This window comes from Marmota flaviventris, chromosome 6 (assembly GCF_047511675.1).
Source record: "Marmota flaviventris isolate mMarFla1 chromosome 6, mMarFla1.hap1, whole genome shotgun sequence".
Taxonomy (NCBI): domain Eukaryota; kingdom Metazoa; phylum Chordata; class Mammalia; order Rodentia; family Sciuridae; genus Marmota; species Marmota flaviventris.
The window spans coordinates 34,084,567-34,107,953 of NC_092503.1; the positions used below are offsets into that span (position 1 = coordinate 34,084,567).

At 35.4% G+C, this 23,387-nt stretch overlaps 1 protein-coding gene across 1 annotated transcript in view; it reads left to right on the forward strand.

The window, feature by feature from the left end:
• The window catches only part of Tmem244 (transmembrane protein 244), a 39,402-nt gene that overhangs the window by 9,034 nt on the left and 6,981 nt on the right, over nucleotides 1–23,387 (forward strand). The window contains exons 2-3 of the mRNA XM_071613792.1: nucleotides 14,978–15,089; nucleotides 20,480–20,565. Of these exons, the coding sequence (XP_071469893.1) occupies nucleotides 14,978–15,089; nucleotides 20,480–20,565 (198 nt within the window). The remainder of the gene's footprint in view (nucleotides 1–14,977; nucleotides 15,090–20,479; nucleotides 20,566–23,387) is intronic.

The following is a 23,387-nucleotide window of genomic DNA, read 5'->3' on the forward strand; positions in this document are numbered from 1 at the left end:
GTTTTACAGTTTTTATTTATCCCCCCTGTGGATATTTGTATGTTTTGGTGTTCACAGAATGTTTCTGAATACAGAGTAAAGCTCCAGACCTTTGGGGCATGTAATATAATATATGAAAACTGTTATCTATATAAAATTCATTTTTTTCTGAAATTATAATAATATCTGGCCCTAAAGATTTAGTATTAGTAATTGTGAATCTGAACTCATTTTCCCCTCTGTTTTTATCAGGAAGAAATTCTAAATTATGTACTCTCTTGCAAATGTTTCTTTGATACCTTGAATCAAAGGTGTTAATTTATGAATGTCTCTACTATGAAGGAAACAATGAAATTAGGTTTTAGCAAAGAAGAACTCTGGATACAAATCACACAAAAGGACTGCAAATACTTTTTTTAAAACATGATGACAAATTGTGACAAAAGTCACAATTCTCTTTACAGAGGATTTTGTACATTTTATTCCTTAACTACCATATGGGTACTGTGCATGAATATATATAGAAAAAAATGTCTATACACACATATGTACCTGTAAGGTACACACAGGTATATACTTCATAAATTTAACAGCAACTTTGGAAAACAGAGTTAGTGTTGTTCAGTGTGTGTGTATCATGTCTACTCTCACAACAGATCATAATAGTATCCTAAAAAAGGACGTTTATTGTTGTAGATGTAAATGCATGTGTGTATGTACACACACACACACAATTAGTACTTTTCAATATTTTATCCAGTGAACAGTTAGAATAAAATTAGTGTTGGTTTCCAAGGCACTTAGGAGGTATCAACTTCCTAAGAGGATAGGTTTGCGGTTATTACTATTTAATAGAACAATTCAAATGGAATCTGAGCTTATATAAATTGCTCTGTATGTGTTAGAAGCAGAACAAGAAAGGCAAATGTCCTTTACAGTTCTCTGGGCTCTAACTCATGGGGAGTTCTACCTGCCCTCTTCAGGGAAAAAGGGTGGTTTATTGCTGTTACAAATAGGACAAGACATAGGATTTTGACTGTCAATCATCATTTATTGAGGGCCTAACTGTCAAAATCTGAAGCAGACAATGGGAGCTGTTACAAAGTTATTGGGAGGCAGAAGTTTTTCTTTGTAAGAACATGCAATATAAGCAGAGAACAGCACAACCACATTTTGAAGAAATTGTCTAAAGTATATTAACAAAAGAGCATTGATATTGTTATTAATATGCATTATGAATGTCAAATTTAATAACATATCCAGATGAAAAATATGCCCTGGGCTTGTAAAAGATACTCTGTTTGCTTTTACCAGATTCATGCTTTTATGTATAAGGGTAAGTATTCAAGCTGTGTTCTTTAGGGAAGTTAGAATGGTGTTGGGATGGAAAAAGAATGACAGAACACACGCAAATTCCTGTCCAAGGTCAATGGTAGTCAAAAGACAAGGAATGAACAATGGTAAGGGAAGGATTGGTTCTGGAGCCTTGGGGTACATAGAGCTCCAATCCTGCATCCTGACAGTTTTGGAAATCATTTATCTAACTATACAATGAACATTACTTTAGAACATGGAAATCCTTCTGTTTCCTAACTGAAGGCCAGAGGTGTTGTTGTTGTTTTGGCTTTTTTTTTTTTTCTGCCACAATGTGAAAGGAAACAGTGATTCCTTTCTCCAGAAGTATGTGTCCCTTGCAAGTGGAAGTATCATGCTTTCACATGAATGGCAGCAGCAGCCTTTGGGGACAATCTCAAGAGCTCCTAACTGAAAAACCCATGTTTCCAGTTTAAATACGAGGCAGTAATTACTCATGCAGCCAGGGACAATTCCACGTCACTGCCTATTTGCGGCACTGTTTAAAAACAATCCACTCATCCTTCAAATTTGACCAAACTACAAATGGTATGAGAACTCAGTCGTCTAATAAGGATGTTCATTTTGGCACTCAGCGGCTTACGCATGGCTCACAGATGGCTTCTGTCTCATTTTGTGTAATCCAATCATCCTGCACTACTGCGTCTCACACTTAGTCTCCAGGAGTAATTGAAAAGCTCACGGTGACAATTGTCTCTTCTTCCAGATGTCATCAGTATAAGGAGCACGGATCTCATCACACCTCCTTGATGTAGGTTGTGCGCATGGCTCTCCGCGTCAGGGTTGCTCCAAGCAAGGTAAAGAGACGTTACTTCTTTGCATTGCTTTTCCTGCTGCCTAGCCCTTGTGTAAATGAGTATGTTCTATAAATGGCCTCTCTGTCAGTAGGCAACTTGTTTCGCTTTTGGCTGGGTACCATGCAGAAAACATTCTGCTGTACTGCTTGCATCTTGTGGTAATGGTGGCAATACAGAGGCGCCTGTGCCCAAGAAAGGATTCTAAAACATTTAAACAGTAGCTGTTTAAAAGCATCATTTTACACAGAAGCAATCTCTCTAGTGTTAACACCTGTACTTCCACTACCATGTTCCAAAATCTTGACAGTTTGTCCTCAATCTTTTTTTTTCTTTTCTATTTTTTTTTTTTTTTTTGCAGGGGGTAGCTTTTATTTTTGTAGCTTCTAAAGGATGTGCAAGATTTTAAAGGCAAAGCATTAAAACATTTTAAGCTGTAGGGTTGTTAGTTTCTTTTCCCCCTGAAGCTAGTGTTAATAGTTTTTATTTCAGTATAAAAATACCCCTTTAAAAAAATCAAAGAACCTAAAACAAGGAAATATGCATAGCTTCAAAGCAGCTGTGTAAATTCACATAGACTTCAGGCCTATAAAGGAGCAGGCTTAAGGGAATGACACTGGAAAATCAGATTTTTACTTAAAAATTAATTTATGATTACAAGTGAGTGCTACATTCATTTTAGTAAAATATCAACACCATGTATATTTCCTTGAGCTTTTTCTGCTCAATGCCATCATCACCACATACATCATCAGTGAGAAATGTTGAATATGGCAACAGCTAAGAAAAATTTTCTAGGTCAGTGAAAACACTATTTCAAGGAAAACATTTTCTAAGAAATTTGTTTTTAAAAAGGATTTTAAAACTGTTCATAATTTATAAATAATTTTGGGATGCAACTAGCAATAATAACTTGCTGAAGAGATAAAAAATTAAAAGATAATATCCTTTGTCTTAAGTAGCTTACACAAAGAACAGGGACTCTATATTTAGTCTCGGTTTACACACACACACACACACACACACACAAATACATACATATTCCTTGCAGGAGAAATATGTGCATGGTTGGTGCAGATCTTGACAGTTTTAAAATCCCAGAGCATGTGCAGTAGAGGTGAGTTGGGTGACAGTCTGAATTCTCATGGCACATCCTGTGGGTTATGAGTTAACTTTTCTTCAATCTTTGCTTATTGTCAGTATTATCAGCACAGGAATTACTTATACGCTCCTAAATTAATATTAATAGCAAAAGTGACCTTCATCTGAAGATAATTCCAAGGTTCCACAAACATATTGAATACACACAATGTGCCAGGCATTGGGCTAATTAAATCCCCCCATCTCTATGCTTTAAATGAGAGAAAAGCTGACACAAGGGAAAGAATTGTGGCCAAAGGCCATTTAATTAATTTGCTGTCTGGGAAAATTGCACAAAAAAACTGGGAAGCAAGCCCAGGTATGAGGACTGGTAATTTGTTGTTCAGAATACAGTGTTTTGATGTTCAAAATGCACTTTTCCTACCTACATTAAACTAATGTAAACTTTCCTCTGTGAAATGAATGTATGTAAAGATCTCAGAGACACAACCCAGTTTGGAATTTCCTTGGACTGGAGAATTTTGTCCTTGGAAGAGGCCCTTTCCAAGGGAGCTGCTCCATGGAAGCTGCATCCTGAGCTATGGTCCAACAGGAGAGAGGGCCACATCTCATGGTTTCTCTAGGAATTGTTGTAAGAACTCAAAGGAAGGCTTTCGATGGAAAGAAGTGGAAGGGAAAGAATTCTCTGTTGATATAGTACTGAATACTGGGAATTTTACATACGTTCTGAACACAAAACCCCTATGAGGGGCTGGGGCTGTAGCTCAGTGGTAGAGTGCTTGCCTAGCATGTGTGAGGCACTGGGTTTGATCTTCAGCAACACATAAAAATAAATAAATAAAAATAAATGTATTGTATCCATCTATAACTGAAAACAACAACAACAACAAAAAAAAACTATGAAAACTTACTTATGTTTTACAGATAAATAGAAGAAACACTCAGAAAGTAACTGGCTGATGTCACGTACTTGCTGGGGAGGAACTAGGAGAGTAACTCCAGCATATCTGACTATAGAGTCTACATTTTTTCATTGATAGACTATGGTTCCCATTGGACTAGGCTTTCATTATGTTTTCCTTCCTTCCTTCATTATTACTCAAAATGTAGTTATTGAATATCTACCAACGGTTAAACAGTTTGGGAGATGAGGAATTAAACATGACTAGATTCACGTCTCAGAGAGGCTGAAGATATAAGCACCTCCATAAATAAGTGTGTTACTACACAAATGTGGTCAGATCTGTAAGACATACACATAATACAATGGAGGGAAAGATGGAAGGATGGGAGGAATGAGAAGAGGAAAGAAGGAAGGAGGGAAGGAATAAAGGGAGGATGGACAGAGAAAGGGAGGGGGAGGAAAGAAGGAGGGAGGCAGAAAGAGAAAGATATAAAGGAAAAAAGGGACAGATTGACTCTGTCCTGGAGTCAGGGTGCAGTGGGAAGATGGCATATGAGTTAGACCTTGAGAACATACAGCTATTTGCTCTAAGAGAGTAAGCTTTGTAGGCGATGGGAGCATTCTTGCTTTGCAAAATCACATAAGAGCCTCCAGTTTCCATAAGATAAATGGAGAAAGCTATTTATTATAAAAGGAACAGGCTAAGATTTCACAAGAGAATTCCCCTAAACTTTCAAAGTTCATATACTTCCAATGCTTCTTAAATTATTTCTGAGTATAGAAAAAGAAGAAAAAACATGAAGCTGTTTTAACGAAACAGAAATTAAACATAACACACAAAAAGATGGGCCAGGTGTGTTGGTGCACTCCTATAGTCCCAGCGGCTCTGGAGGCTAAGGCAGGAGTATTCCTAAGCAACTCAGTGAGAACCTGTCTCTAAATAAAATACAAAATAGGGATGGGGATGTGGCTCATTGATTGAGTTGAGTGCCCCTGAGTTCCATCCCCAGTGCCCCCATCCCCCAAAAGATTGATCTAATTTATGAATATAAAGGTAAAAATCCAAATAACATATAAGCAAAGCAAACAGAATCTAAGATGACATCATACAAATAAAGTATCATGGCCAAATTATATTTATTCTAAAAATGTAAGGATGGTTCAGTATTAGGTAATCTACTAGCATAATTAATCATATTTATAAATCTTAAGTGGAAAATCATATGGTAATCTTCATAGATGCTAAAATGGTCTTTGAGTAAAATTGACAGCCATTCCTAATTAAAACACTAAATAAAATAGAAACTGATGATTTCTTCTTTTTCCTTATTTTAAATTTATTTATTTATTCTAATTTGTTATACATAACAGCAGAATGCATTTCAATTCATAGCACACATACAGAACACAATTTTTCGTGTCTCTGGTTGTACACAAAGTAGAGTCACACCATTAGTGTCTTCTTATATGTACTTAGAGTAATGATGTCCATCTCATTCCACCATCTTTCCTATCCACATGCCTCCTCTCTTCCCCCCCCCCTTTGTCCTATATAAACTTTCTCCATTCCTCCCATGTTGCCCCACAACCTCCATTATCTATCAGCATCCACATATTAGAAAACATTCAGCCTTCGGTTTTTTGGGATTAGCTTACGTCACTTAGTATGATAGTCTCCAACTCCATCCATTTACCTGCAAATGCCATGATTTTATTCTCTTTTAATGCTGAATAATATTCCATTGTGCATATATACCACAGTTTCTCTACCCATTCGTCTACTGAAGGGCATCTAGGTTGCTTCCACAGTTTAGCTATTGTGAATTGATCTGCTATAAACATTCTTCTTTAGTATTAAAGAATATCAATAACTACACATGCACACATGCACTCACCTCACATCACATCACATCACAGTCCTAAAAAGGGTGTGTTACTCAGTGGAAAAAAACAGGGACATCTTTCAAAAGGCAAAGAACCAGACAAGGATATACATTAAATTCACTATTATTTAAAAATATACTGGAAGTTCTAGTCAATCCAATTAGACCACAATAAAAGAAAGAGCCATAAGAATTAGAACAGAAGTGAAACTAAGTCTATTTATATATACTATTGTATTTATATATAAGATCAAGCAAAATAAGCCAATCCCCTAAAATCAAAAGTCAAATGTTCTTTCTGATGCTATCTGGGTTTTAACACATAACAAATGGGGGTGAGGGAAGAACAGAAGTTTAGTAGATTAGACAAAGGGGAATGAATAGAAGGGAGGGGGAATAGGAATAAGAAGTGGAATGAGTCTGTCTTAACTTTCCTATGTACATTTTAAATACACCACAGTGAATTTTCACATCATGTACACAAGATTGGGATCCTAATTAGAATAAGATGTACTCCATGTTTGTATAAATATGTCAAAATGTACTCTACTGACATAGATAACTAAAAAGAACAAATAAAAAATTCGGATGATTGGCTGGGTGCTGTGGCACACACCTGTAATCCCAGTGACTTGGGAGGCTGAGGCAGAAGTATCACGAGTTTGAGGCTAGCCTTAGCAACTTAGCAAGATCTTTAGTAACTTAGGGAGACCTTGTCTCAAAATAAGATATAAAAAATAAGAAGAGCTAGGAGTATGGCTCAGTGGTAAAGCACGCCTGGGTTCAATACCCAGACCCAGACCCTGAATCATGAGGTGTATATCTTATTCTTTTAAAATTTTGGTTTTGTGTGTATTTTATAATGTGATCCGATCTGAGTATGGTGATACATGCATATCTATTTTCATGCATGATTTATAAGTTAATTAGTATATATTTTTGGGGGGTGTATGCTCAAAAAATTACTACTGTGAAAATGCATTTAAAATTTTTGTAAAATATATATTGAGTTTCAAAAAATGAAGTCTTGTGATTTGACAGCAGCTAAATTTGGTATAATATAAAATAAATCTTAAATAAAGATAACTAGGGAGAAAAATGAAAATACTAACACAAACAATAACACATTTCAATATGTTAATAAGATATTAATGTAAAATACAAAAATCAGTTGTCTTTATATACACAAATAGTAGCTAGTTAGATGATGTTATGAAAGATGAAACTTAGTAGCAAGAATTTATTTAATAATAAACTTGACAGATAGTATGTGAAAGCTATGTGAGAAAAGATTAAAGTATGCCTGAATGATACAAAAGTAGACTTAAATAAAGTTGGAGATTTTCTTGGTTTTAGATAGCATCAGTAAACCTTATAAAGTTTATTCCTATCACTTATTCCCATCTTAGTAGTGAATTTAGCATAATCACACACACACAAAAAAAATCCCAGAATTTTTTTATGAAGTTATTCTGTCAGATTTGGAAGTTTATATATACATATGAGAACCCTAAAACAAAGAGATAAGAGGGGACTGGCATTATCAAATATTTTAAAAATAATTTTGTTGAGGAATAAATTTTTAAAACTAAACATATTTAATGTGTGCAATTTGGTGAATTTGGACAGATGCAAACTCCTGTGAAATCATCATCATCATCAAGGTGTTAGACATATTCATCACTCCCCAAAGTGTCCTTGTGCCTCTGTGCCTGTTTGTGCATATGTGGTAAGAATACCTAACATGAGCTTAAACCTGTTAATGTATGCCTTGTCAGATATTAAAACATACTATAAACCAGGTGCCGTGGCACAAGCCTGTAATCCCAGCAGCTCGGGAAGATGAGGCAGGAGGATCATGTGTTCAAAGCCAGCCTTAGCAACTTAGCAAGGCCCTAAGTGACTCAACAAGACCCTGTCTCTAAATAAAACACACACACACACACACACACACACACACACACACATAAATAGGGTTGGGGGATATGGCTTATGGCTCAGTGGTTGAGTGTTCCTGTATTCAATCCCTGATACCAAAAACAAACAAACAAACAAACAGAAAACATACTATAAAGTTTCTACAACTAATTCAGTGTGGTATAGATTCATGAGTCATAGAAAGAGAGCTCAATGGGGAAAAAAAACAGAGAATATAAACAACAAAAATGCACACAGCTGAAAAAATGGAAAAAATGTAGCAGCTCCTTGGGAATGTCAGGTTACCACAGAAAGCAAGGCATTGATGGGGACATGTCAAAAGAACACAAATGGTGTCTTGTAGGCCAAATTTGGAACCATTTGGCATCAACAGAAATCATAATTATTTTGTTTATTCTGTGTTTTTCAGTGTTGGGGATTGAACCCAGGGCCTCAAGCATGTTTAGGCAAGTGTTCTACCAATGAGTTACACACCCAGCCCCAAGGATCATGATGCTAGTAGATTATGACACAGAGAAAACAAAAAGATAAGTTATCAAAAATAAATGAATAAATAATAAATATATAAATTAACACCTAAGATCAAGGGTAAAAGAGGAAATCTCTTTATGGAAGAATGTCTACTAAAATGGAGAAAAAATGAAATGATGAAGTCATCAGTCTACATCATCGATGTAAATAATTGATTCAGACAAGATCTGTTAATGGGTGCTAAAAGCTTTGGGCAAAATGTTTTGAGGGAACAAGATATTCACCTACTCTCAAGTCATAACTTATTAGTTACAAAGGATAATAGTACAAATAAAAACACAAATACATCACCTTTATCAAAGTATCAAAGTGACCATCACTGATAATGAAACAAAGTCATATTATGTTCTCCTTATGAGATGCAATGGGAGATACACAATTTTACCTTTATAGAATTCTTCCCCAAAGAATCTAATAATGAGGAAACCATCAGAAAAATTTAGAGTAAGACACTAACAGATATGATAACAAAATGCAACATGTGAAATTTGATTTGATTCCAGGATTCTCAGATTTTGAGGATAACTGAAGAAATTTGAATATGAATTCCACAGAAGTAATATTTCATGTCCATATAAAATTTCCCATGCGTGATAATAATTTGGTGGTTGTCTAGGAAATTGGACTTGCTTTTGTGAGACTCTGGGGAAAATGTTTTTAAAATTTTGTCTTCACTTTTTGCCACTGAAAAATAAATGTGGTACAATTTCACATTAACTTTACACATTATACCTAGTCATATTCTTGCAAAGGCTTTTTATTAAATTATACATCCTTTAAAGGGGAAATAAGTGAATATTAATATAAAAATATGATATATTTTGAAAATATATTTTGTGTGAAGTACAAAATACTTTAGCATAATATAGTATGAAATATGTGTACATAAATTAATGTTAATCTATACCCCAGGAGCTGTTGATTAACATCTAAAGTACCCTTATTAGGAATTCATACTTGAATAAGTTCTCAGGCAGTCCAGAAAATATTATTGAAAAGTATACTAGAGATTTTGTTAATGAACATCAGAAACAAGTTATATTTTTCACTGATGAAATTAATTTTGTTCCAAACACGCAAAATTGATCAGGCCTCCCTATCCTTATATGAACAAAATATAAGAATTTGGAAAGCCTAGTAACTCAAATACCATTAGAGAAGATTCCAAGATCTTGAACTCCATGCTCTTAGACTGTGCCTCAACTTTATGGAAAAAATGTGTCAATCATCTTGCCAGGATATTTGATGTTGACTTCAGGGTGTCATTGTGATGTCTCAGAGTAAACTTGGCAAACTCAAAGTAGTTGTCAAAGTGTTATAGATCAGAGAGGGGGACTTCACTAAGTTATTTTTTTAATATTTATTTTTTAGTTGTAGGTGGACACAATATCTTCATTTTTATGTGTTGCCGAGGATGGAACCCAGTGCCTTACACATGCTAGGTGAGCGCTCTACCACTGAGCCACAACCTCAGGACTTCACTAAGTTTTTAAGAACAGGTTGTAAAAATATTTTTGTCTGTTTGCTAATAATTTACATTTGGTACGATTTTAAGTAGGACTTGCTATTATTATACAATAAATACCTGGTCTTTCTCTTCCTTTCATTAAAACTTACAAAATATATAAAAGAGGGAAAGGCATAGCCATAATTTCAGCCTTTAAAAACAAACATCGTTAAGACATGTCTTTTTAGATACTGAACTAAGGAGAAGAATGTAAAGCTCCCAATTGATTCTCATGTTTGAAAGCTAGATATGTTGACCAGAAGAATCTGAGAGTTGTTTAACAGCAGTTTAATTTGGGTTTATTTGAATAATGAGACTAGTGAGTAGTGACATTATGAATTATTTTTATCATTTTATTTCATGTTTTTATATTTTTAAAATTTTGAACTTTTTTTTGAATCCTTTGAGAATTGAATTAATGAGCTTATATTATTTTGAGACTTTAGAAAATCAAAGAGGTAACTGGTTCTCTAAAGCATTTTAGACATTTTTGAACTTTACAGATTAGGGAAGAAATTTCAAAGTCCTGAATTGACTGGAAATGACTAGCCAGAAGTTGAAAACAGGAAAATTTACTTCACCTTCCCTTTCACTTCCCAGAACTACTACAACCTTCATGACCAATACAATCATTATTAGTTTTAAGGGACCCAATATCTGAACTTGTTTTTCTAATGTTTGTTTTATTAATAGTTTAACAGCAGCAAATATGCCATAGAATGGGTCTATTATTGTGGTTTCTTCTGAGACTTTTTTGGGTGCTGTCCCTTACCTTAGCACTTTTAGTGGGGTGTCTTTTGCTTAGGTCAACATGACTTGTATCAGATGAACTCTATGATATGGACACCCACGTTTGCTTTAGAGAAATACATTTGTCTCAAAGTCATTCATGCACAGTCCTGTCCCCTGCCCACCAGCACCTGTTAATAGAGCTCAATCTAACATGGTGTCAAATACCAAGTAGTGATTAGTTTATTCGGTGAGATTCTCTCCTCTTGTGCGTTTGCATAAGAGAAAGAGTTGGTCAGTTTTTAGTAGAGTTGGAAGAAAAAACAAATCTGAGACTAGAATAATTCAGCCCTAGCATGGAAGATTATGGCAATGGCCCATAGGTCACTAGCGCCACTATGTACTTAACCAATGAGTTATTGTGGATCTTGAATGGTTGCAGAGAAAAGCTGAATTAGTAGATGTTAAGATAGTTGTCTTAATAAGGATTCTAAAAATCTTCCTATTATCCCCATTGAGGTAGAGTGAATTTTGTATTCCCTACAACTTGAAGGAGCCTAATGAACATATTGAAATTTGAAAGACAATTTAAAATACTAATCCCACAAACAATATTTATACAGCTTTCAGCACATGCCATAGTTGCAGATATGATGATGTGGTTAATGCTTTCTTTAATTCTTCATGAGGATGGGGATAATCTTTCCTTACAGGATTTTAAATGTGTTCTACATGGAACCCATATAATTAGAGTTGGAATTATTCTTAATATTTGAGATTCTTAATCGGGGATACATGGATGGGCCTTAAGAGTTTCTCTGAAAACACTACAACTGTACACAATTTTGTGTGTATTTGTGAGTATATGCATTTTTATGCACATTCCACATTTTACATCAGATATACAAAAAGAAAATGAGCAAATAAGGGTTAAAAACACCAGATCAAAACATTACTTGAAAAAACTTGTCCAAAGTCATGCAAGCTTTAACTGCTAAAGACTGGGTTTTTCTCTTTCATTACAAACTTGTTAAACATGATTCTACCCTGTAAAGATCATTAAGATTTTTCTATTTCCTACCAGAAATATATATATATTAGATTCAGAGCCACATTTGAAAAAAATACAGATTACTATATTGCTAACATACTGTTTTCTCACAGACTTGTATTAAATTCTACTAATACCAGCATCCTACCACCATGTTTCATTTCAATTTTTTTAGAACAAGTTATTCAATTTTTAAAAGGAAAAATATCTTGACTAATTTTGTAGGACAGGAGTGGCATTCCATTTTTGTGTTAACATGCATTTCTTTATTTGTAGTAAAAAAAATATTCTATTTGTTCATTTCAATAGAAAATTTGTGGCTTTCCTTTTTGGTTGAGGAACTTCGATATCCCAGCTGTCCATCCAATTCCCATAAAGAAATTCTGCCTGAGAGAAACTCTCGGAGAAGCCTGTTCCTGTTTATTACCTGAACTAGTTTCTGTGGCCTCAGTAGGTCTTTGTATTGCAGTCAATGAGAAGTTTGTTAAAATGGGAAAACCAGGGTTAAGAGTAATAAAATTTGAGAACCACTCAAATGACATTTAAACTGATCCTAAATATGAAGTGTATGGATGATTTTGAGTTTTGCAAGAGCCTAAATCCTTATGAAGTCAGGTTATATCTTTTTGATGAGGTCATTTTGCCCTTATAATCAGAATCACAAAGTTTACTTTCTGATTGAGAGTCAATAAATCTGATATAAAATTGCAACTCTTTTAATGATTGGCTTTGTGGAAATGACTTAATTTCTCTAAGCCTCCATTTCTCCATTAACAATGAGGGCATTATAATCCTAGCCTGTGAATTTGTTTTGAAGTGTGAGCTAATCTACACAAGTATACTTTAAAAGGTTCATATAAACACAGGATATACTTGCTTTTTCTAATTGTTTACCATGTGATTATTATTATTATTATTTATCTTACTTCTTTCTTTGTATCCTAAAAGAGTCTCAAACAGCTTTGGGAAGAATGTCAATATTTGCTAAATTTTGTGTTGATTATTACTATCTCCTGTATAGCCAAGATTGCTTTCATATGGGGTGGTATTAACTGTGGCTGGTTCTCTGACTGATCATAATATCTGCTCCTTAAATAGCTAGAATGTCCTGGAAGGCCAAGATTCTTTCAATTCTTAAATTATGCTGAGTCATCCAACTTATTTTCACTGAGTATCTGCAGGAATGACACCAGACACTATGCATATATCAGTGAGCCAGAGGGACATATCTCTTCCCTCTCAATCCCTTCCAAGATACAATTAGATCCCATATTTGTAGTCATTATTTGGAGAACTATAAAACAATATGTGCAAGACATCCCAATTTACATTATTGAATGCCACAAAAGAAATTCAAGTGATAAATGAAGAGATCTCCAGGAGAATGGAACAAATATAAACCATTCCTTTTTGAATTATACACTGACTTGACTGGGAATAATATGGGGTGGTATTAAGTGTGTGGAAAGACAGTTGAGTGAGTCATGCCAACTGGAGTATTCCAGGTCCTCTGAAGCTCTGAATCCTCAGGGATGCCACCAGCACATATTCCTATTCATTCTGGGTCCCAAACTAGCCCTTACAAAGATACTGTTTTTGGTTTGGGGAGGTTCTGAATTTGCAAATTAATCAACTTGCCTCTATTTTGTGTAGATGCAGTCTTTCCTTAATTTCAACTCATTAAAAATGCTTTATTGTTTAGGGCAGTGGAAGGAAGACCGGCATCAAAATATTTTTGATCCAAAGAGATGACAATGTGAAAAGCAGTTGTAGCTGACAGTTTTTGGAAAGCAACTTGGAAAGCATTTATCAAATCATAAGTATCCATAAACTGAAGACTTTTGCATGTTTATTCCATTTTTAAAACAGTTTTGCGATTGTGCACAAACAAGAATGAGTGGAAGCTTTTTAATAAAGAAATTGCATTCATAATGATCTTTATGAGAACATAATAAATCTTTGGTTACCATTAATTACTCCCCATAGTCAGACTAATGAGGACTGTATTAAGGAGAAAAGAGAGAATTAAAGAGTTCCCAACAGAGAATAATAAGTCAGGAAAACTTCTGAAGTTAGTGAGGTGTCAGCCGAGACCTGTAACGATGAGTGGGAGTTAGCCTTCCAAAGAAGGGAGCATTAGTTCTAGACAGGGGGAGTGGCAATGACCTTTCACAGGAATAGAAAGTACTTAAGCATGACTGGCATGCCAAAAGAAGGGCAAACACAAAGGGAATACCAGAACCCAGGGATGACCTTCATCTATGTACAAATACTACTATGAAATGTTTTTGTGTTTTTCTTGTCCACCAGTTCCTCTATTAGAGGTGACATTGTCTTGGAGAATTAGGTTTGCTGCAGAAAGAATGCAATGAAGAGGAACATTTGGTGTTGGGGGTGTTTGATTTTTTGGCTTCCAAAATGTGTTCCAACAATAGACTGACAAGGGGAGACCAGAGAGAGCTTGACTCCCCTCCACAGGGATCTAGCTGAGGGGCAGAAGTTCTGGAAGGAGAGAAGAGGAAGATGATGCAGTGGTAGCAGTGGTGGGGTGCATGGAGAAGAGCAGAGTCCACAGGGTAAGATAACCTAGAACTCTTTGTCACTGGTGTCATAGAGCCAAAAGGAAGATGAGTTCCAGGATGGAGATAGATCCTTCACAGATCCCCACCATTGTGCTGTGTGGCTGTGGAAGGTGTGTTCCTCTTGGCTGGTAGCCATAGCCAAGGGCCTCCTCATTGCCCTTGTATGGTCCAATTCAACATCATGCCCTCTGGTCCCTGACACTTTGCCAAGATCATGGAATTTCCCAGTGATCCGCTTCCCTTGCCTCTCACCTCATCTCAGTGGCCCAGAACACTGGTAAAGCCCCTGAAATCATGTGTTCTGGACATGTTTTCTTATTATAAATATGGGTCACAATTCTTATCCAGCAGCATTGTTTTGAGGATATAAGGGAACAGGCTTACAGTGGAGAGCTTGACACCTTGAGTGCATAGCCATTAAACAAGTTACCCCTTATTCTATTCCTCATTAATAAAACCACATTTAAAAGTTCATAAAAAGCCAGGTGCAATATCACATGCCTCTAATTCTGTAATCCTTGATCCTGTCTCAAATTAAAAAATAAAAAGGGCTGGGCATGGGAATGTAGCTCAGTGGCAAAGTGCCCCTTTGTTCAAACCCCAGAACAGAAGAAGAAGAAGAAGAAGAAGAAGAAGAAGAAGAAGAAGAAGAAGAAGAAGAAGAAGAAGTTGTTGAAGTTGTTCAAAAATATACTCAGTGGTTAAAGAAATTAAGAGTATTAAAAAAGTAAAATGTGTATAATTAAAATACAACAATATAATGAATTCCTCTTACCTGTCACCCACCCTCACAATTATCAATTCATGTTCAATATTGTTTCATCATTCCACATTTATTTCCAGTTTTTTATTTTGAAGCTAATCCAGACTTGAAGGACTTTTAAAACACCCCTCCACACACATACCATTATCACAGCTTAAAAACGTATCCATAATTCTTTAGCATCATTAAATACTCAGTCAAGTTTAAAAAGCCAAATGTCTTATAAATGTCATACTATTTTTTTATAGTTTGTTTGGTCCAGGATCCAAATATCTTTTTGAAAAAAACAATAAAAATTTTGGCAGTACATAAATATCTAGATTGCTATAAAGTCTGATTCACATTTATTGGATTTTCCTAGAGTGCCATAATGATATTTATATCATAATGAAGTCATGTATTCTGTCATTTAGACAGCATTGCTAAGTGCCTTTCCTTTGGTAATTGATACAATTTTTTTTCCTGATCTCAATTCTGCCACTAAACAAAAGTATGCCATTGAACCATTAGCTCAACTTAAGTTCTCATTTCTGAAATCCTATTAAAAAGAATGTGTTGCAATAGAATTGATTGTTCAACATAGTATTAAAGTTTTAAACTTTCCAAGTGGGAGGCAGGCTAGCACAAGGTTAAGAAGAGGGTTGACATCCAGAAGGTTTGGGCTAGAGCCCTGCCACCACATACAGGCCACATGAACTGGAATAAGTTTCTTAACTTCTCTTTACCTTGGTTTCTGAATCTATGAAATGAAGGCAATAGTCAACCAAACCTAGACAGTTTCTTTTTATGTATGTGTATAGTTTTCCACTGTCAATTATAACTAATTAGAACAAATTAAACAATAAAAATAAATAAATAAAAAGGAAAAATAGTAGTAGGGTATAGAGAGGGCCAAATAAAATGAGAAAATGTGAGTCCAGGGATTGTTACATAGTAACCCCTCAATAAGCAGTTAATATGATTAGACAGTGGACTGTTCAGAGCAGGAGATGAGGGGTCAGCAGAGCTTAGACCTATGTTGTTCAATATGGTCTTCACTAGCCACATGGGGCAACTGAGCTCTTGAAATATGGCTCATTGAAGCTGCGCTGTGTTCTGGTAAAATGCACTCTGGAGCTCTAAGACACAGTTTGACAGATGACAAAAAATATCTCAATAATTGTTAGTTTTTAGAACATGCTGAAATTATAATATGTTGGATATATTGGGTTAAATAAGTATCAATTTCACACTTTTGAAACATTTAGGAATGTGGCTGATAGAAAAATTTTAAAATTATATGTGCAGCTTGCATTACATTTCCTTCAGAGAGCCCTGGGTTAGATCAACAATTGCCATTCCTACCATTCGAAATGGATCTTGTTCTTTTTCTTACTGTTCATCTAGTTAAGCAAGTTGGGAGATATAATCAATGACCCTGTGTCCCTTAACATGGGCCACTTGTCTGTTCTGTTTCCTTAGTAGCTCATGCATCTGCCCTTTTTTCCAGCTCCCCTGCTTGCCTAGGTTATTAAAATCCCATTTAAATGCTTCCTTACCTAATGGCCCCTCGGATCCATACTACTCCTTCAATTGTGCAGTCTCCCTGTGGCCTTTAGAGACATTCAGAATTCTTCATCAAGGCAAAAAATTCCCTTCACAACTGACCTCAACTCTTTAAATACTCTTACCTCCCCTTCAGCTTAGCTTCAGTCAAGTCTTCACAAGTGCTTCTCCTGCCTGTAGCAACCCCTCACCCTCGCCCCAGTTCATCACAAATAGCAAGATTTGAGTCCTAGCTCTACAATTTATTGTCAAATTGAAAAAGTCACTAAATATCTCTGAGCTTCATTTTTATTCTCCCTGAGAAAGGAATACTGATAGAATCTGCCACTCATTTGTTGTTAGGAACAAATGAAGTACTGCATTGTACAAATGGTTCCTGATATATTGTAAACCTATGATAAATGTTACTGTTGAACATTTCCTGGAAAAATATGTGTGCCCTCACAGTACCCACACACTATGTATCCTCCCCTGGTTTCTCCCTTGGGCTTTCACAGCATTCTGAACATCCCTCAACCATAGCTCCTCTTTCTGTATTTTAGCAATCTGTTTACTCATCATTCTTGCCTCTGGATCCGCGTAGCTCTCAAAGTGTGGTCACAGGAACAGCAGACCAAACATCCCTAGTAGCAAGGCAGATTCCTGGGGCCCATCCCAACCTACTAAATCGGAAACTCTGAGACAATCTGCATCTTAACAGATCCTCAATGTGAGCCTGAAACTTGTGCTTTTGAGAATGACTATTAGAGCAGAGCTCCATGGCTGGGACTATAATTTAATTCATCTCGCATTGGTGCCCAGCTCAGTGACCATTTGTAAAATAGGAAAAAAAAAAATGATTGAATGAATACTGACAATAGTGTGGGGCCACAAAAGGACATCAAGCAGGGGAATGCCATTGTGTGTCTTTTAGAAGGTTAGTTCTATAGGTTGGGTTGAATTAGATTGGAGGGAGAAGTAACTCCAGGGAAGTGAATTTGGGTATTGAAAAATTATCACTTGAAAATCTGGATTTACAGTTCAGGTAGAAAAAAGTAATTATTTACAAAAAATATGTTTTCCTTTTAAAAACATTCCTTGTAAACTTATCTTAAATGTATTATTTTAACATCATATTTTATGTAGTGTTTTATGAATTTGTTGCAAAAAGTAGGCATCTATATATGAAATCATTAATAAATATATTCTCTCACAAATTATGACTAAATTTTCAAAAACAGTTCTAAAATCTTGAACAGATTTAGTATTTGTGAGTTTTCTATGTATGTAACACAATTCTCTGGATTATAAAAGTAAAATTTTACAACAATTGTGTGTTTAAGAATTAAAATAACATTTAAAGTTCAATATTAATATAGAAATAAAAATAGTTTTGTTTGAAAGTATGTCTTGGTGCAGAGACTATATGTTACTCATCTTATTTTGAATTAAAATAAGCCAATTACCTGGAAAATTTTCAACTTATAAGATATTAGTGCTCAAATTAAAAGAAAAACTAATATTAATACGTAGCATAAAGAGCAAAGGAAACCCAAAGACCCAGGACTCTTAAGAAAATTATAAGGCTGAAGAAGCCTCTCCGTGTTACATACCCATCTCACATCAGCAGATTCTCTTCCCAACACTTGGAAAGAAATTAAGTTTATTCGTGAGCATGTTTGAACCTTCATCTCAGATAAAGATTTCACATTTTCTCCTGAGCTCTGAATAATCGCTACAAAATGAGGGCTTTTAGCCCTTTACATTTTTATTCCTCCATTTGGAAGACACTACTAGTTACCCATGCCTATTACTTTTGCCTTGCTAATAGAACTTCAATTTTCATTTTATGGAGGCAGTAGCTGTCCATCCCTAGGAGCAAAGTCACAATACTACAAACCCATCCTGGCAGCCCCCTCCGACTCTTTGCCTGTGATTGTTTAGTCCATGGGCACCTGGCATGGTGATGGTCAATGTAGTAAAATGGGAAGCCTGATGGGGACTTCTAGGAAGGAATTTTTATTTTCTAATAAAAGAAAAGAGACTCTTACACCCATTTAAAAGATTTTTTTTTGTACTTGTAGATGTATAGAATGTCTTTATTTTATTTATTTTTACGTGGTGCTAAGAATCTAACCCAGTGCCTCATACATGCCAGGCAAGCACTCTGCCACTGAGCTACAGTCCCAGCCCACATTCTTTTACATCTTCTTTTAAAATGTTTAGTGTCAGCCATGATGGAACCACAAGGCTATTCAGGTCTTAGGGAGATAAAGAGGACAGAGAAAATAAAGAAATGAGGGAAGGGAAGCTGAGGAACCTGAGGGAGGGGAGATTAAAAGGTAAAATATGGAGATTCTAAAGGAAAAGGGGGGAGATTAAAATGAGGGGTGGGGAGAAAGAGATTATACAACAGAGACTAAGAGGAGTGAGGATGCTGGTGGGTGGGGTGTGGGAAGATGCTGAAGATCCCAGTGTCTGACAGTCCTGGATTCCCACAGTCCTCTTGGCTCTGACAGTTCACCCCTTTATTTATTTATTTGTTTGTTTGTTTGTTTATTTATTTATTTATTTTGTAGGGAGGGAAAATACCTTGCGTGGTGTGCTAGGCAAGCATCTACCACTGAACCACACCTTCAGCACCACCAGTTCACCCATTTTTAAGTAGTCAAAAGAAGTAAATTCTTGGTAAATCTGTAAAAATGTGGTTTATTCGGGCACCTGGATGTGGTGTGCTGTGTGCTTATGACCTTCTCTTGCCTCTGGTGGAGAGCATCGTCTGCACCCCAAACTATTCAAGAACTTGTGAATTTGATGAACTGGTCATTCAGAGAAAATGAATAATCCTAAAGTGTTAAAGAGTGTTGGCTAAACAAAAAAAAAAAAAAACTTTAAAAAAGATTCAAAAGTGAACAAAATAAATCTAATAATTCCTGTGCAAAATACTGACATTTTGTTTTATTCATAAGAATATATTTTGCAAGATTAATAGTGAAGTTCAGTATGCTTTTGATTCTCTACTGGCTTTTTAAGTATTTCTTCACATGAGATACTGATATATTTATATTCTTTGCTCATTTTTTTTCCTGTTGGTTTGTTTGCTTTTTTATTTGTATGAGTTTATATATTATAGATATCAACCCTTTGCCTATGATATATATGTTGCAAATATTTTCTCCCAACCTCTTTTTTGGCAGTAAGTCTTTAATCCATTTGAAATTGATTGTGGTATCTGACATAAGACCAGAATCTAATGGGACTTTTTCTATTTAGAGGTCAGACAATTTTCACACCACCTTTGTTGAGTAATCCAGCTGGTCTCCATTAATGTGCTTGCTTATTAAGGCTCAGATGAGGAAGAGTCCATTTCAGGATCATCTATTGTGATTCAGCCAATTGCTCTGGAAATTCTTACATACAGACTTAATCACCGTATTATTCTGTGGATTTTTTTTTTCACTTCCAAACTTCTTACCGGCTTTCCTATTTTTATTACTATTTTAGCTGACATTTGGAATAAATTAATCAAATTAAGATATAGGTGTTGGTATTTAGGAAATTTGTCCTGGTGGACGGAGGGTAATGATATGGATTTGTGTACTGAATTAATCCTTGGTACAAATGTACATACTCTGCCAGCCTCTTTGATCAGAAATGCTTTCATTTTGCACTCTGAAGTCATTCCCACCTCATGAGTCCCCATCCAACCCAAGGCTGGCCAGCACTATGTAGAATCCATTCATGATATTTTGTTTGTCAGAGTCACTAATGACAACCATAGGAAACAGCTCTGGGACCACATGCTTGTCTTCTCCACAGGTTGTTCTACAGAACCTTATTACATGCCTCATCCTGTTCTACTCTGTGTACTATGTGTCTCTGAGCATGTGCTGCCTGACACTACAGTAAGTAGCATGTTCTCTTGAATTAAAAAGTTATCATCAAATATAAAAGGAGTTGGTATTTAATATTTGAAATGTCTCTGTGGACAAGGGAATGAAGGTTTCTTTTTTTTTTGTAGCTTAACAATTTATCAAAAGTGTTGTGATCATAACATGGGTTTTAAATGTTGGAAACTTGTTTACAAAATTTTAGAGTATGTTAAAAATAAAAAGAAAAGAAAAGAAAACATTCATGCAGAGCAACAGTATCCCTGTTTAGCTGAGGAAATAAGCCCTCATATAGTTTGGATCTTTTAAAATTTGTTTCTAATTAGTTATACATGCATTTTGACACATTATACATAAATGCAGTATAACTTCTCATTCTTCTCGTTATATGTGATGTATAATTACTCCAGTTGTGCAGTCATACATGCACATAGGGTAATAATATCCAGTTGATTCCACTGTACTTCCTACCCATACACCGTCCCTTCCCTTCACTCCCCACTGTCCATCCCAAAGTACCTCTATTCTTTCCTACCCACCCCTCATTGTGAATTAGCATCTGCTTATCAGAGAAAACATTCTGCCTTTAGTTCTTTGGAACTGGCTTTTTTCACTTGGCATGATATTCTCCAGCTCCATCCATCTATCCGCAAATGCCATAATTTCATTCTTCTTTAAGGCTGGGTAATATTCCATTGTGTATAAATACCACATTTTCTTTATCCATTTATCTGTAGAAGGACACCTACTTTGGTTCCATAGTTTGGCTATTGTGAATTAAACTGCTAAAAACATTGTTGTGACCTCGTCACTATACTATGCTGATTTTAAGTCCTTTTGGTATACACAATGGAGAAGTAAAACTGGGTCAAATGGTGGTTCCATTCCAAGTTTTCTGAGGAATTTCCATACTGCTTTCCATAGTGGTTATATCAATTTGCAATCCCACCAGTAATGTATAAGTATACATTTTCCCCCACATCCTTGCCAACATTTATTATTGCTTGTATTCTTGATGATTGCCATTCTGACTAGAGTGAGATGAAATCTTAGTGTAGTTTTGATTTGTATTTCTCTAATTGTGCTAGAGATGTTAAACATTTTTTTATATATTTGTTGAACGATTGTTTTTCTTCATCTGTGAAGTATCTGTTCAGATCCTTAGCCCATTTATTGATTGGGTTATTTTTTTTTTCACAACACCGTTATTCTACTTACTTATTTTTATGTGGTGCTAAGGATTGGCCCCAGGGCCTCACATGAGCTAGGCAAGTACTCTGCTACTGGGCTACAGCCCTCACCCAGGTTATTTGTTTTTTTGGTGTTAAGTTTTGTGAGTTCTTTATATATCCTGTAGATTATTGCTCTATTTGAGGTGCATGTGGTAAAGATTTTCTCCCATTCTGTAGGCTCTCTCTTCACATTATTAATTGTTTCCTTTGCTGAGAAGAAACTTTTTAGTTTCTTCTTATTTATTGATTCTTGATTTTACTTTTTGTGCTTTAGGAGTCTTGTTAAGGAAGTCAGTTCCAAAGCTGACATGGTGAAGATTTGGGCCTACTTTGTTTTCTATTAGGAACAGGGTCTCTCTTCTAATGCCTGAGTCTTTGATCCACTTTGAGTTGATTTTTTTGTGCAGGGTGAGAGATAAGTTTTAATTTTATTTTGCTACATATGGATTTCCAATTTTCCTAGCACCATTTGTTGAAGAGGCTATCTTTTCCCCAATGAATGTTTTTAGTCCCTTTGTCTAGTATGAAGTAACTGTATTTATGTGGGTTTGTCTCTGTGGCCTCTATTCTGTATCATTTGTTTGAATGTCTATTTTGGTGCCAATACCATTCTGTTTTTGTTACTGTGGCTCTAAAGTACAGTTTAAGTTCTGGTGTTGTGATGCCTCCTGCTTCACTTTTCTTGCTAAGGATTGCTTTGGCTATTCTGGGTCTTTGATTTTTCCAAATGAATTTCATATTGCTTTTTCTAGTTCTATGAAGAATGTTACTGGAATTTTAATAGGAATTGCATTAAATCTATATAACAATTTTTGTAGTATGGCTATGTTCACAATATTAATTCTGACTATCCAAGGGCATGGAAGATCTTTCCATCTTCTAAGGTCTTCTTCAATTTCTTTCTTTAGTGTTCTGTCATTTTCATTGTAGAGGCCTTTCACCTCTTTTGTTAGATTGATTCCCAAGTATTTTTTTTAGGCTATTGTGAATGGGGTAGTTTTCCTAATTTCTCTTGCAGAGGATTCATTATTGATGTGTAGAAATGCATTTGATTTATGGGAATTGATTTTATATCCTGTTACTTTGCTGAATTCATTAATTAGTTCTAGAATTTTTCTGGTAGAATTTTTTGGATCTTCTAAATATAGAATCATGCCATTGGCAACTAGTTTCAGTTCTTGTTTTCCTATTTATTCCCTTAAATTTCTTTATTCTGTCTAATTGCTCTGCTAGAGTTTCAAGAATGATGTTGAAAAAAAGTGGTGAAATGGGGCACCCTTGTCTTGTTCCAGTTCTTAATGGAATGCTTTCAATTTTTCTCCATTTAGAATGATGTTGGCCTTGAGTTTAGCATTTATAACTTTTATAATGTTGAGGTATGTTCCTACTATCCCTCGTTTTTCTAGTGTTTTGTGCATGAAGAGGTGTTATATTTTGTCAAATGCTTTTTCTGCATCTATTGAGATGACAATATGATTCTGAAGGCTGTTTAATGGTATGTTTTTTCACTTTTGTTTTTAAAGTAAAAAATAAATGTTTCATCTTGAGAATTATCACTGTCTTGAAATATAGTAGGTGGAAACAGGCAGGACTGTTCTTATCTCT